Source organism: Leguminivora glycinivorella, chromosome 2 (assembly GCF_023078275.1).
Source record: "Leguminivora glycinivorella isolate SPB_JAAS2020 chromosome 2, LegGlyc_1.1, whole genome shotgun sequence".
Lineage (NCBI taxonomy): Eukaryota > Metazoa > Arthropoda > Insecta > Lepidoptera > Tortricidae > Leguminivora > Leguminivora glycinivorella.
Genome location: NC_062972.1, coordinates 14,143,699 through 14,157,717, shown reverse-complemented (window position 1 = coordinate 14,157,717; position 14,019 = coordinate 14,143,699). Strand labels below are relative to the sequence as shown.

General features: G+C 34.8%; 1 protein-coding gene across 1 annotated transcript; it reads left to right on the top strand.

The window, feature by feature from the left end:
* The first annotated feature begins 3,470 nt into the window (after positions 1-3,470).
* LOC125238442 lies at positions 3,471-9,349 on the top strand. Its single transcript, XM_048145795.1, has 3 exons — positions 3,471-3,595; positions 4,042-4,120; positions 9,171-9,349. Exons 1-3 carry the CDS (start codon positions 3,533-3,535, stop codon positions 9,347-9,349), a joined length of 321 nt encoding a protein of 106 aa, XP_048001752.1. The 5' UTR covers positions 3,471-3,532.
* Positions 9,350-14,019: the final 4,670 nt, after the last annotated feature.

The window sequence follows — 14,019 nt, the reverse complement described above, 5'->3', positions numbered from 1 at the left end:
ACTTATTGAAACTTCTGTGACTACATATGTACTAAAAGTTATAGTTACATGTATGTATGTGCACAGTTGCTTCTTTCTGCATAATCTCTATGTACATACTTGTATATTAAACAGCCAGCCTGGAAAATATGAATAATTAATAATTAGAGAAGGGATGACTACTTAGGTACTTACTCCTAGTAAGTGTGTCCTTCAGAATTATGTAGGTAATATTTGATTACCACTGAAATGTAAATAATACAAATCAAAACATAAAATAAAATGGCATTTGTAAAAATATAAATATTTTGTCCTCGTTTTTGTTCGTCATCTTTTGCATCAGCCAGGCATTTTTTCTCTTCCATCGTCAACCAACTAAAACCAATCTTCTAACTTTTCTATTTTAAGTAATAAGCAATTTTGTAAGATTTTAAATAAATATTTATTTTTAAGCTACATATTCTGGTTTTATTATGAAATTTATCATGGCTCTTGCCAGCTTGTGGTGAATTAGTGACGGGATAAGAATTTTATCACCCCCTTCCTTTTCGTGGATGTCGTAGAAGTCGGATGTGGGATATGTGTTCAACTGTGGTAGGAACGATGAGTTAGCAACATGTCACGGCAACAATTAAAATTAGTATGAGCCATGTTACAATACCTTTTTAGGGTTCCGTAGTCAACTAGGAACCCTTATAGTTTCGCCATGTCTGTCTGTCCGTCCGTCCGTCCTTCCGCGGATAATCTCAGTAACCGTTCGTACCTACTAGTAAGCTGAAATTTGGTACCAATATGTATATCAATCACGCCGACAAAGTGCAAAAATAAAAAGTGGAAAAAATGTTTTATTAGGTCCCCTACACGTAGGGTTGCCAACTTTTTTTTAGGTAAATATAGTATTTTAGAAAATTCCATCTAAAAAATATAGTACACCGAAATAAAATATAGTACGGTACACATAATCGATAACCAAGTCGTAGATATCGTTCTTTCTGTCCACTCTAAAATGAATACGGGTTTACTAGAACCATTTTTATATATTATTTTCGGAAATAATCCCTCCTAAAGTAAAAAAAATGGGGAGCCTCTAACTTTTGAACCATAAGTTTAAATAATATGAAAAAAATCACAAAAGTAGATCTTTATAAAAACTTTGTAGGAAAATTATTTTGAATTTGATAGGTTGGACAGTTTTTGAGAAAAATACGGGAAACTACGGAACCCTACAGTGAGCGTGGCCCGACACGCTCTTGGCCGGTTTTTCGTTCAACCTCTTAATTGCTAAGAGTGGCAATGAAACTTGATCAATTCTATATACTTACGATAGCTGGGCACCGTTAATCAAATAGTTAACTTCGATAATCGTTAATCCGTTACTTAAGAAGTTAACTTCGTTAATCGTTAAAGCGATACATTTCGGTAGATTTAACGGAAGTTAAAGTTAATCGATAATCCGTTAACACGTCATAAAAATAGGACTTCACTGTAGGTATTATGTATTTCTATTTACTAAGTATCCACCAAAAACCATTAAAACCTGTGACACCAATCGGTAAAAAACCGAAATGTAATTAATTACGGTCTCTTCGGGCTTTTACCGACGTTGGTTGGCTAAATCCTAGGTTTTACTTCGGATTGGTAATTATTGGGTCATTCATGCGGTCGCGATCGTGGTGCGTCGGTTCTTCAGATTGAGATTTGAGATGACAACTCGATGCTGTGGGCCACGATAACTTGGTAGAGTAATCTAAGGCCCACGACGGACTCTAACTCGATGCGTCGGTGGCGCGATTTGTCTGTCATGCCTGATGATTGCACTCATTCCCAGGTTAGTGATCGATCTAGCACGCCTAATAAGATTCTCGAATAAGTGATCCAAAGTCGCCAATTGGTCTTTAGACTGTTCATAACCGACGGATCTGCTTTTACCGATAAATCCTAGGTTTTGCTGTACTACGGGCTTTTACAGTAGCAGTAAGAACGTGGTTTTCGCGGCGCAGCGAGCCGCTTGGGGTACTGGATTAACGATTAACGGACTCGATGAAATTTAACGGAAGTTAACGAATCCGTTAACATTTTTTAAAGTTAACTTAAAAGTTGATCCGTTAATCGAAATGTTAACTTCGTTAATTAACGATTAACGGATTAACGAGTTAATGCCCAGCTATGATACTTACATATGGCTACGTTTATCATGGCAACTGTAAACACTCATCGAAAGTTATACATACTATACAATACACGCCCCACAGACCGCAGACGGAACTAACTACCACTAGTCTACTCTATACAGTGTGTAGGTACCTCCGGCATTCGGCATAAGTCCTTCTAATAACGATATTCATAGGTGAAGTTCAGAAACAAGTTTTCAAGACCATTCGTTCTAATACAGGTTTAATTTTCGATAAAACCACTACCGTTCATTATTACCGACATTTCTTTTCCACAAAGTAAATAAATTAACAGTGATTGATATTGCGTTTACATGTTCGCCGCTAATCTGATTGTACCGTGACTTTCAAAACTTGACTACCGTGTTCTGTTAGTTACGCAGGCAACCCTAACGAGTTAACACTATGTTATACTCACGAGAATTTTACCCTAAAAAGCACCCACGCACCGAAAATAAGTTGAACAGTATATCCGATACAGCTTTCTCTGTGATTCTCGGTAACATTGTTAAGGATGAAAACGGATACGGGATATACTCTTTCATCAACTCTGTTAAACCACTCACCTATTTCGGTTCCATATTCGGATTTCAAATGGTTAGATACAAGAACAATGATATTCACAACTTGAAATTTTACAACAAAATATACAGCGTGTGTGTTATTGCCGTTATATATTTCCTTCACGCTTTTGTCAATCCAAGGAGCTGGAAATATACCAAATCAGATATTCCTTTAAATATTTTAACGAAATGCTTCGGGATTCTCGTCATTATAGAGGTCACATACTATATTTTAATTTCTTCATTTGGGAATGGTAATCGATATAACAAACTGTTAAAAAAAATAAACGGTTTCGACCAGCATTTCAAGATAACAAAAACGATTTTTATCAAAAGAAGAATTTTAACCTTCTGTTTTATAATTTTTACTCTGATAGAAACATCGTGCTCTTTTCTGTTTCGAACATTTTATATAGAGAACTTGGGTGTAGAAATCTTGATGTATTCCATAATATTACAAGGAGCAATTATTATTTACTTTTTGGAAAACCTATATGCAAGACAGCTGCTTATTAATGAGTTATTGATAAAGAAAATCTACAATGATATACCACAGAACAAATTTTCTATTTACAAAAAATCTCGCAGAGATGAATTAATCATAGTAAGTACTAATGCTAACTATTAATTACTGTGTTCTCTTTAAGTAAACGCCTATTGCGAAATATATAAGTAGGTAATATAAGTTCTGAAACTCTTTAATTTCTAGTAGAAATTACTTACCTATCAAAACAAATGTCTGGACTATTTCAGAAAATATTTGCTGACTCGCGAAGCCTCGACCAGAAACTCCGCAGCCACTACAGCTGGTTTGAGCTTATGCAAATGTATGATAAAATCGCCGACTGCGTATATCTGTTTAATAAAATTTATGCCGGACAGGTGAGTTGGTTAGACTTGGGGTCGTTGATATATATATTACTTCGTAAGGATGTGGCATACGGGGATTCAAAATGGTGCCAACAACACCGCTGTGTACAGTAAACGGCTATAAATAATGCACATCGGTCTTTAGAAAGAGACAATTAACGTCACATAAGTAAGAAAGAGATGACGCTCTACGAAGACGAAAAACCGATGTGCATTCTTTATGACCGTTTACTGTACGAATGTGACTCAATGCGGATATGTTTTGAGAGCAAACGCGAGCGTGATGCGGACTCATCAACCAATTATGTTGTAGCATTCAACCAAATCGCATCAAACTAGAATGTTCAGTCGAAATTATATGAATTGCCTTATCTTTACTTTTGAAATCCTTGCTTGGGGTAGGTTAAATATTATTAATGCTGAGCGGGAGTGAAACTATGCAAAACATTGGTTTACAGGTGTTTTTCATGTTCCAGTCTGGTTTAAACTGCACTATGCTACTTATTTGTCGATTTTTGTCGCCTTCATTAAAGGTAGGTAAAAACTTTGTTATTGTCAGATCCCATTTTTAACATTTAATTTATTGAAAGTATGATTAAAAATACACAAAATTCACAACTGTAATGCCACAATTTGGATTTCTTTTAACCCCTTTTTGCCAAGAGTGGCACTGAAATTTAATAGTTCATGTGTAACCTACCCTTTTAAGGGATACAGGCGTGATTATATGTATGTATGATTAAATAGTTATTTGTTATACAAGGGGGCAAAGTTGTATTTTAACGCCGAGTGTGGAATTGAAAAACGAGCAAGTGAAAGGATTCTATAGTTGAACCACGAGCGAAGCGAGTGGTTCGAAAATAGAATCCTGAACTTGCGAGTTTTTTAACACACGAGAAGTAAAATACATTTGCACCCGAGTGTAACACAAAACTTTTCCCCTCACTATAGCGAAGAAACTACAACGCAAAAATGCGTTTAATCACTGCTTCCAGTAGTTCCACAGGTGGTAAATCATCTTTATTACTAGATTCACCTACTTTTATAAATTTTAAAGCAGTTAATTTGACTTTATTCAAGGTCTAATTACTTTACCCACTAGTGGATAAAATGCGTTTTTACCCGCTGGTATTAAAGGACAAAACACGTGTTTCCGAGCTAGTGAGGGGAAAAATACATTAATCTGCTTCTTACAGAACATTAACATAACCTCGAGTGACCTGTACCTATACTCGTGCTTTAATCTTCGTCCTGTATATGTATCCAAAATGAGTGAATTGTTCGTCTATCAAAAAAATAAAACGTTGCAACTTCTACTGAATGCTTTGGTTTATGGAGAACTTGGTAAGATAATTTTAATTTGTGACTTTTTAATTCTGAGAAAATATTCTACATCTTTTAATATTTTCTTATCTGGAAATTTACGAAATGTTGACCTAAACGTAAAACTTTCATGAAAGATATTCAAATATTTAAATATTTGATTGACCTGACTTGCAAGGCAATGAAGCTACATTCGAAATTTGAACAATACCCAGTGGGAAGCAGGGGGTGTAAACCTAATACGGGCGAACCTCTTAACGGTGGTGAGTATAGGACATAAAAAATGGAATTACATAACTTTTAATTAAAATTGAAATATTTTTTTTATACATACAAATTAATTAGACCCGCAACGGAATGCAAACACACTCGCGTTAAACGCTCGTTGACAGTTGTCATTGATTGTCATCGCAACCACGTTTACAGTACATTGCTGCTGGAAAAAATTTCAAAACATCATTATGGGGTGAAAATTAAGAGTAACTCAAATTCAACACCTCTTAATTAATGAAAACAATATTGAATTACATGCCTGGTTTCATTTATCGCCCTTATTACGTTTACGCGCTGTATATAGGCATAGGCACACTGCTACGATACGAGTATCTAGATCTACCGAATACAACATTAATTGTACTAATAAAATCAAGATTATTGTGACAAAACAACTCAAAACATTAATTACATCAAACTGTGTTTAAAAAAAAAATTAAATCCAAATAAAAAGAAATGCGGTTTGATACCTTAGGCTAAGGTGCTTTGCGCACACTATCGTCCTCTTCCCCCCACCTGACGCAACCCCCCTTTTACCCTAAAATATGTCCCAAAATTCAGTTATTGTTAATTTTTGGGGAAAGTACACATTTTAGAAAAAAAGTTGTCAATGAAAGAAATAATGCTCATGAAATTCGCAATAAGAAAGGTCATATAATATTTTTTGATATCATGCACTATTATCATATTATCTATCTATACCTATACATAAACGGCAAAGTCCTGAGTGACTGACTGACTTAAATAAATTAAATCAAGGCACAGCCCAAACCGCTGGTGCTAGAGAATCCAAATTTGGCACGTAGGTTACTTATAAGGTCTACGAACCCACTAAGGAAGGATTTTTCAAAATTCATCCCCTAAGGGGGTGAAATGGGTGTCCAAAATTTGGATAACGATCTAACTTTATTCTGAAAATATGAGCTTGAAACTTCGTATAAAGACTATAAAGGTAATATTAAAATCGAAAGAAACTAATTTCAGCGTTTTTGGATTTATATCCTTTAAGAGAGTTAAAATGAGGCTGGCTGAAGTTTGTATGGGGAAAAAGTTTTATTTCAAGCTACAGGCTTGAAACTTGAAGGGCAAAAAGTAGTAGCTTGATAAACTTAGACAAAATTTAGAAATGAAACCACTAATAAACATATGGGCGATTCTCTGTAAGCTTGTAATCGGCTGTCCTGGCCGATTTTTTCAAAAAGTACTTCAATTATTTAAATAATAAGCACGTCTAATAAAACTTTAACCTCGAATCTTTACGGGCCATCATTTTTATAACCATAACTATTTTAAGCGTTTTACTACACGTAATAGCAGCTCTAAAAATACAGTCCCCTGGCTGTCCCCATCACTGTCTTCCCACCTAGAAGTGAAAGTTACGAAAAAAATATTAAAACTAAATACAAGCGGCAGTTAAATCAAAACAATCGAATTATTAAATTATATTATTGTAGTATAACGAGGTCTGATTAATTGGTTATTTATTTAATAAAGTCCAGTAAACTTTGTCCTCAGAATTTGTATACAGTCCCCTGCCTAAAATATTTAGCCATATTAAAAAATAACCACTATGTTCGCAAACGTATTTTTGAGTGAAACGAAACGCGATCGCTGTGAAGTTGGTTACCATGCCTAATGCGGCGGCGAGACGCCATTTTGTTTAGTGTCAGGGCATCACTTGTGAGGTGAACCCGCGTTTGGACCGCTGCCACACCCAGTCCCCTGGGAAAAGTCCCCTGGTAAAAGAAATTTTTATTTCTGTTGAGATTTTCTTAAAAAAGCTTCTGTTGATTATTGATGTGCAAATATGCCATAGAAATAATAAATGACTGATCAATATAAAATGACTTTTATCTAAATACATGACACGTTAAAAACAGTCCCCTCATGCCCCAAACAGTCCCCTGTTACGATTTTTTAGTAAATCGTTAATAACTCGGAAATTACGTATAAATTCAGTGGGTCTCCTTATGTAACTAAAATAATAGTTAATTTTAGTCAACATAGAACTCAGATTTTTGGCAATAGTTAAAAAAAATTGTCAGGACAGCATTTGTATGGGACCTTCACGAGCTTACAGAGAATCGCCCATATTAGTATTTCATTAAATACTGAGTTATATCGAACTTCAACAAGCTAATGCACGAATATGGTAAGTGCTACAAAAAAAATGCATATAACCTTTTTTGTTTAAAATTTAATAAGAATTAATTCTTTTATAGACACTTTTTTCCTAACTCTGATACGTTTCTCAAAAAGGAAAAAAACCGTAAACCGGGACCTATTTCGTGCTAAAAGGGGGTGTTGCGTCAGGGGGACGGATTTTTTTTTAATTTCCCATACATTCGAACACAACTTGACCGTATCACATGTTTATATCTGCGTTTCTGCGTATTAACATAGAGGAATAAGTAAGGGAAGAGTTGTAACTCCATACATCAATAAATGCGGGTTATTTGTATTGACATCTAGCGACAATCACGCGTCAATCACGCATCAAATAGCGTAAATTATCAGTACTGCTACTTATCAATAGAAGTCGCGACGAACGAAGAGTCTAAAGTAAAATCCACAATCCCACGGACTAAATTGACAAATGACTGACAGGTAAAGTGTTACCAGGAACAGCAAAATAAAAATAGTGAAGGGTATATGTCGATAACAATATATCGACAAGTTGTAGAGTACATATACAGATAAATTTAAATCAAGAATAAGTTTATTAGTTTCAAATAAGAGGTACACATTTTGGTTTGTTCTATTTTCGAGGTAGTGGATTGATACCATTGGTAAAAACCCACTAGTTTTAAAACTTTTAAAACATAAAAAGGTTTCCGAGCCTGTAGGTAAAAAATAAAATACCATGTCCAGAGATTCTTTATTATAAAATATTATTCATTCCCATCCGGTGTATTATGCTTTCAATTTTATCACATATCTATGGGGATAAAGTATCCGTCACACTATGGCTAGTATATCATAAATATCTATATAATTTTCATATAATATTATTGCTGCTTTGAAATAAAAAAATATCTCTAATTAGGGGTCTACAGACCTTTTGATCTGTCGAAATCACGGAAAAAATTGGTATATTGATTAGCCGATCAAATTGCCAATTTGATTGTCCCGTCTGGGTGCACCTTAAATCTACGATGTAATAATATTTTTAATATCGATAAGAACGACACTGGCCAAACTGTGGCAACATTTGTTCACACGTACTTGTCAATTTGGTCCATAGGATTATGGATTTTACTTTAATGCTCACCAATTTTTAGCTAATATTACAATAGTATTAATCAGTATTCTGTTTTCAATTTCTTCTGCTTGTAATATAAGTTGTGAACTGTTCTTGGCAGACGACATTCTTGGCGACATTTTTGGCAGACGAGACACTGTTGACACCTAGTATCGAGTAGTGCCAGTAGTGGTACTGATAATTTACGCTATTTGACGCGTGATTGTCGCTAGATGTCACTACAAAAAACCCGCATTTACTGATGTATGGAGTTACAAAACAACTCTTCCTTTACTTATTCCTCTATGGTATTAACGTCAGTTGAGGCAGTGCCAAGATGCTCATTACAAATTGTTACATAAGTCGAAATGGTGTAATTCACAAACACTGTTAGGCACGCCACAGATAGTCTGAAAAATTAATAATCTTAACACTTTCGAAACCGGGCTCTACGCGGCGCTACGACATTTTCGCTACATACGGGGAAACCCATGTAATCGGCTACGCTTCTACGAGCGGTGTGCCCGACAGTCGGGTTCTTGGTAGCGAAAGTGTTAAAACAGTGACAGATCTGTCAGTTTGAACTGACAGGTTGCATACAAATCTTTTTTAAGATTATGAATTTTTCAGACTGTCTGTGGCGTGCCTAACAGTGTTTGTGAATTACACCATTTCGACTTATGTAACAATTTGTAATGAGCATCTTGGCACTGCCTAGCGTGCCTTACCTACTTGTATTTTTTTTTTCAGATAAAGGATATTTAAATCAAATTCAAACAATGTTCGATCTAGTCCAGACACGGAAAATGGAAGTAACTACTAATATTTTTCCAGTAAACCTGCAGACTATTTTGAACTTTTTCGGACGACTTATTTCCTTCACTGTTCTTATGATACAATACTTTTATATGCACGTGTTTAATGAATAAGTTATAATACATAAATAAATATATAAATGGAGTAGGCAGAGCACATGAAATGAAACTTTAAGTTTCAGTGCCACTTTCTGCAGTTAAGGGATTAAGTAATCGAAATCGAAATTGTGGTCACTGTACCGTGTCAGCTCATCGCCCACAATGGAGCCCATATCCCACAATCGACTTCTACGATACCTACGAGAGGAAAGGGGGTAGTGAAATTCTTAACCCGTTACCACACCGGAGAAGACACACGGGGGAACTTTTTATGATCCACATTTTCGTTGTTGTCCTTGCAAAAACACATTTAAATTCACAGGAGTCGCGGTTATAGCTTTATTTCCTCTGGGAAAAATGAAATCTTGAGTCAAAGTATGAAGTGGAATTTTCTGCAAGAAACAAAATGCAACATTGTCGTACACTCGTGTAGCTAAATTACTGTTGTATTACACGTGTCGCTGAAGGTGTGATGTTCGTAGATACACATTTAAGAATAAACGTGTTCTTTCATTTTAAGCTTACCTGCTAGTATAATCCCTGGAGAATATCTAACTATCGTAATGAATGTAATTACCGGGATACCCCCATTTGCCAGAATTTCATTTGCCATAATTTTATTTGCCATCCTATTCAACAATCATAATATTGTTTCTCATAACATCTTATGCCATAATCATTGTTTACTATATTAATCTAGTGCCAGAAACTTTGTTTCCCATAAAGTCAGTTTCCATAATGTCATTTGTCAGAATCATCGAAATCCGTAATTACCACATTCCATACCATCATTTGTCATACAAATTAGCGTCCAGAAAAGTCAATTTCCATAATGTGCTTTGGCAGAATCGAAAACTACTATAATAGGTACTAGAAGGACTAGAGAATGAAACTGCTATCAGAAAGTAGGTTAGGTTTTTTTTTATTATTTTTTTTTATGGGATAGGAGGCAAACGAGCAGACAGGTCGCCTGATGGTAAGCGATCACCGCCGCCCATGGACACCCGAAACACCAGATAGGTGTTAGGATAGGTTAGGTTAGGTTAGAACTGTGACCCCCTGGAAAATGAAACTGCTATCAGAAAGTAGGTTAGGTTAGGTTAGAACTGTGAACCTCTGGAAAAGGAAACTGCTTAATAAGTAGGTTAGGTTAGGTTAGAACTGTGACCCCCCGGAAAATGAAAATACTATCAGACAGTAGGTTAGGTTAGGTTAGGTTAGAACTGCGACCCCCTGGAAAATGAAACTGCTATCAGAAAGTAGGTTAGGTTAGAACTGTGACCCCCTGGAGAATGAAACTGCTGGAAAAGTAGGTTAGGTTAGGTTAGAACTGTGACCCCTGGAAAATGAAACTGCTATCAGAAAGTAGGTTAGGTTAGGTAATAATATGGGCAACAATTAATATGGCAATAATTGCTTATGGCGTTTGAATATTCTATGAAACCATATTATTGCACTTAATAATATGGCTAACAAATAATATGGCATTGTATGATTATGGAAGGTAATATTCGGATAAACAACGAGTATGTCATATGATTTTTATGGTAAACAAATCATTCGGGCAAATGAAATTCAGGCAAGTTAGATTCGGGCAAATGAATATTATGTTAAATGACTGTCGGGCAAACAATAGACAACCGTAATTACCTACCTAATTACTTACAATTTCGTAGTCACCTCAAAAGTGTGTTTTTTTTATCTTATATAACACATGTGCATCAACGAAAATTCGAACAAACAGTAGGTAGGTAAAACACCAATGGAGGCTTTTTTTTAAAGAACCGCCCTAGCTTTTTAGGGTTCCATACCAAAAAGGTACAAAAGGAACCCTTATGGTGCGACTCTGTCCGTCTGTCTGTCCGTCTGTCACATTACTATCTCGAGAACTACTTTCAAAAAAACGTCAAAATAATGTAAAATTGATAATTTTAGTCGGTAAAATACTACACTTTCCGTTATCCAATAGATTTATTTAATTCAAATTTTAGTTAGAGCATCTTATTATGTATCTTGATTTTTGTAAGACTGGATTTTTAAAACCAAGTCACTAAATTAATTATGATTTTTTCTCTAATGCACGTTTAGAAAAACTCACGTATAGAGCTGAATTAGTCGATCTTATTTGTAAAGTTTGGACAATTTTGATTACTAAAACAGGTGAATTTGTAATTCGTATACCCTGTAAGACCGGGGACAATAGAAACACGTTACGGTTGAAACAAGTCAAATTTCTCGAAAACTACAATACCTACGTGGAATACGCAATACTCACGATACGAGGTCGACCATTTTGCAAGTTTGAACCAATAACGATCGGGCACGCGAGTGACGTGGCAGTAACAGGGAGCCGATGAAAATTTTCGACCAAAAAAGTAACTATTAGTGCTTTCGTATATTTTTGTCTAACTTTGTGTACCCGTGTAGTATGAAAATTTTAATTCGCTAAGTGATATGAGTGTGGATTCTATAATATTTTAAGTGCCATGAAACGGTGATGGAGTGTCATTAATTGGTAAATAATTAACTTTGAAATCAAACATGTGTTGTGGGGACAATAGGAACAACGTCCTTGTGAACGATTGAAACGTTTCAAACGTCCCTGTGTTTTAATCGTCCCCACAAGTAACCAACTATCAATGCAATGGGGTTCTGTTTTTTGTAAGTATAACAGCGTGCAAATTCCACGAATGAAAGTAGCAATATCTACGTTTGACTATGGCCTGAAAACAGAAGAATGTAACCAACAGATCTTCAAAAATGTCTACATACACTGCACACCGTTGTTCTACGGACTGGTTATGACTGAAACAATAAGGTTGTAATTGAAACACCCACTTTTGTATGAAACACATTTATATTTTTTATGACTATTCCATAGAATTATATCTTACTGTTTCATATTAACCAAAATATTAAATTTATATATAAGAAGTTACCCAAACAAAGAAGATTAAAAGTCAAGTATTTATTTTTTTACATACGTTTCTTTATAATGTCAAAATATTGAAAGAATCTTCAGGCGCTGATATTTATTGTATAGTTTCTTCTACAAAAGTGATCTTTTGGTGGTCTGTTTTTGTAACATGGCAGTCATTAATAAGGATATGAATAAAAACATTTCTTTATTTTTCCCAAATTTATAAGGGGTGTTTCAAATGACCTCGCATAGTGTTTCAATTGACAACCATGTGGGGCCAATTCAACCACTCTCCCGCTTCCTCTTTAATTTCATAATACAAGATAACCATGGGCAACATACCTTTAAAACTAATTTTGTTTAGAAGCCAAATAAATTTCCTTTTTAAAAATAACTTTCCTATCTTCCTAACTATTCAAATTAAAATTCTACAAGCGATTAAGTATAAATTGTTTCAGTTGTCCCCGGTCTACCCTACTAAAAACTTCTCAGACTACATTTTTATTATAAGGTTTTAAAAAAGAGTAAGCGAGGCTAAGACGAGTTCAATTTTTTTCAGAAATTACCTAAAATTAAGTGATAATTTCTTTGAAAATCTACATCACATCGAAATAATCTTTGTACTTAATTAATCTGCAACGTTTAGGTACTTAAATTGCTGTTATGCCTTAGTGATTATAATTAGCTATTATTTATTTTTGACAATTTTTTGAAAACGAGCCTTCACCGGTACAATTATTACCACTTTTGGACATTTTCTCATATTTTGTTAGACCAAGTAGAAAAAGTCCTATAATGTGATATATATTTGTAAATAACTCGCAAAGCCCTTTAATTTGATACCACACACGGTATGATCAAGCGCTCGGTTGCGATTTCACTATTTTTCACACGAAAGCCCTCTTATGCTATCGATTTAAAATTTTGAATAGTTATGAACATTGTTAACCTCTACACATTGAAAGTATTATTTTTATAATTTTATTAATATTAATTCTAGAAAATGGCCAAAATGAAAGGGGGGCAAACTGTAAATTTCAAGACACTAAGTCAAGTGGGGTATCGTTAGAAAGAGCTCATATTGTACATATCAAAACTACTTTTTATAATTTTAATCATGAAGGAAAACGTAAAAAATTGATTTTATGGAACATTGGTTTTATGCTAAATATTACAGGAAAAATATAATCGTGTCTGTATCTTGGAAACTTTTTTTTAATAAAAAAAAAACTTTTCAGATTTTAATTTTCAATTTAATTACCCTTGCGAATTTATATCGTACTTCAAATTCACACGAGATTTTACGTAAAAAATTATCTTTGAAATAAAGTAAAAACTGTCGAAATCGGTTAACATTATAAAAAATTATCCCTGAAAAACCAACATACTACCTGAAGGGCGATTTTTTAATCTCGCACACGGGATTTTGTCACTGTCAAAATACCGGTTGAAAACGGTGACTTGCTTATTATTTTCAGTGACAATTTTCTGAATTCGAACGCGTGAGACTAAAAATCGGCCCGCAGGTCGCGCAAATTAGTTAGCGATTTCACCGAGAGATGGCGCTATACCTTCTAAACATAGTTTTTATGGATACGGAACCCTCGGTGGGCGAGTCCGGCTCGACTTGCCCGGTTTTTATTTTAGATAAGGAAGCATACGTGCAGACAAGTCGCGATAAGCGATCAATCACTAACTCTTGCAAGGACCCATATTAGTAATGTCAATGGAGGTGTTCTGCCTTTTCGCAGAACTATTTTTGGCC

Excerpts from the sequence above, each read along its gene's own strand:
- LOC125238442 (XM_048145795.1), top strand. The coding sequence starts at position 3,533 with ATGCAAATGTATGATAAAATCGCCGACTGCGTATATCTGTTTAATAAA. Across the intron at positions 3,596-4,041 it reads ATAAAATTTATGCCGGACAG|GTGTTTTTCATGTTCCAGTC; the intron begins GTGAGTTGGTTA and ends ATTGGTTTACAG. Across the intron at positions 4,121-9,170 it reads GTCGCCTTCATTAAAGGTAG|ATAAAGGATATTTAAATCAA; the intron begins GTAAAAACTTTG and ends TTTTTTTTTCAG.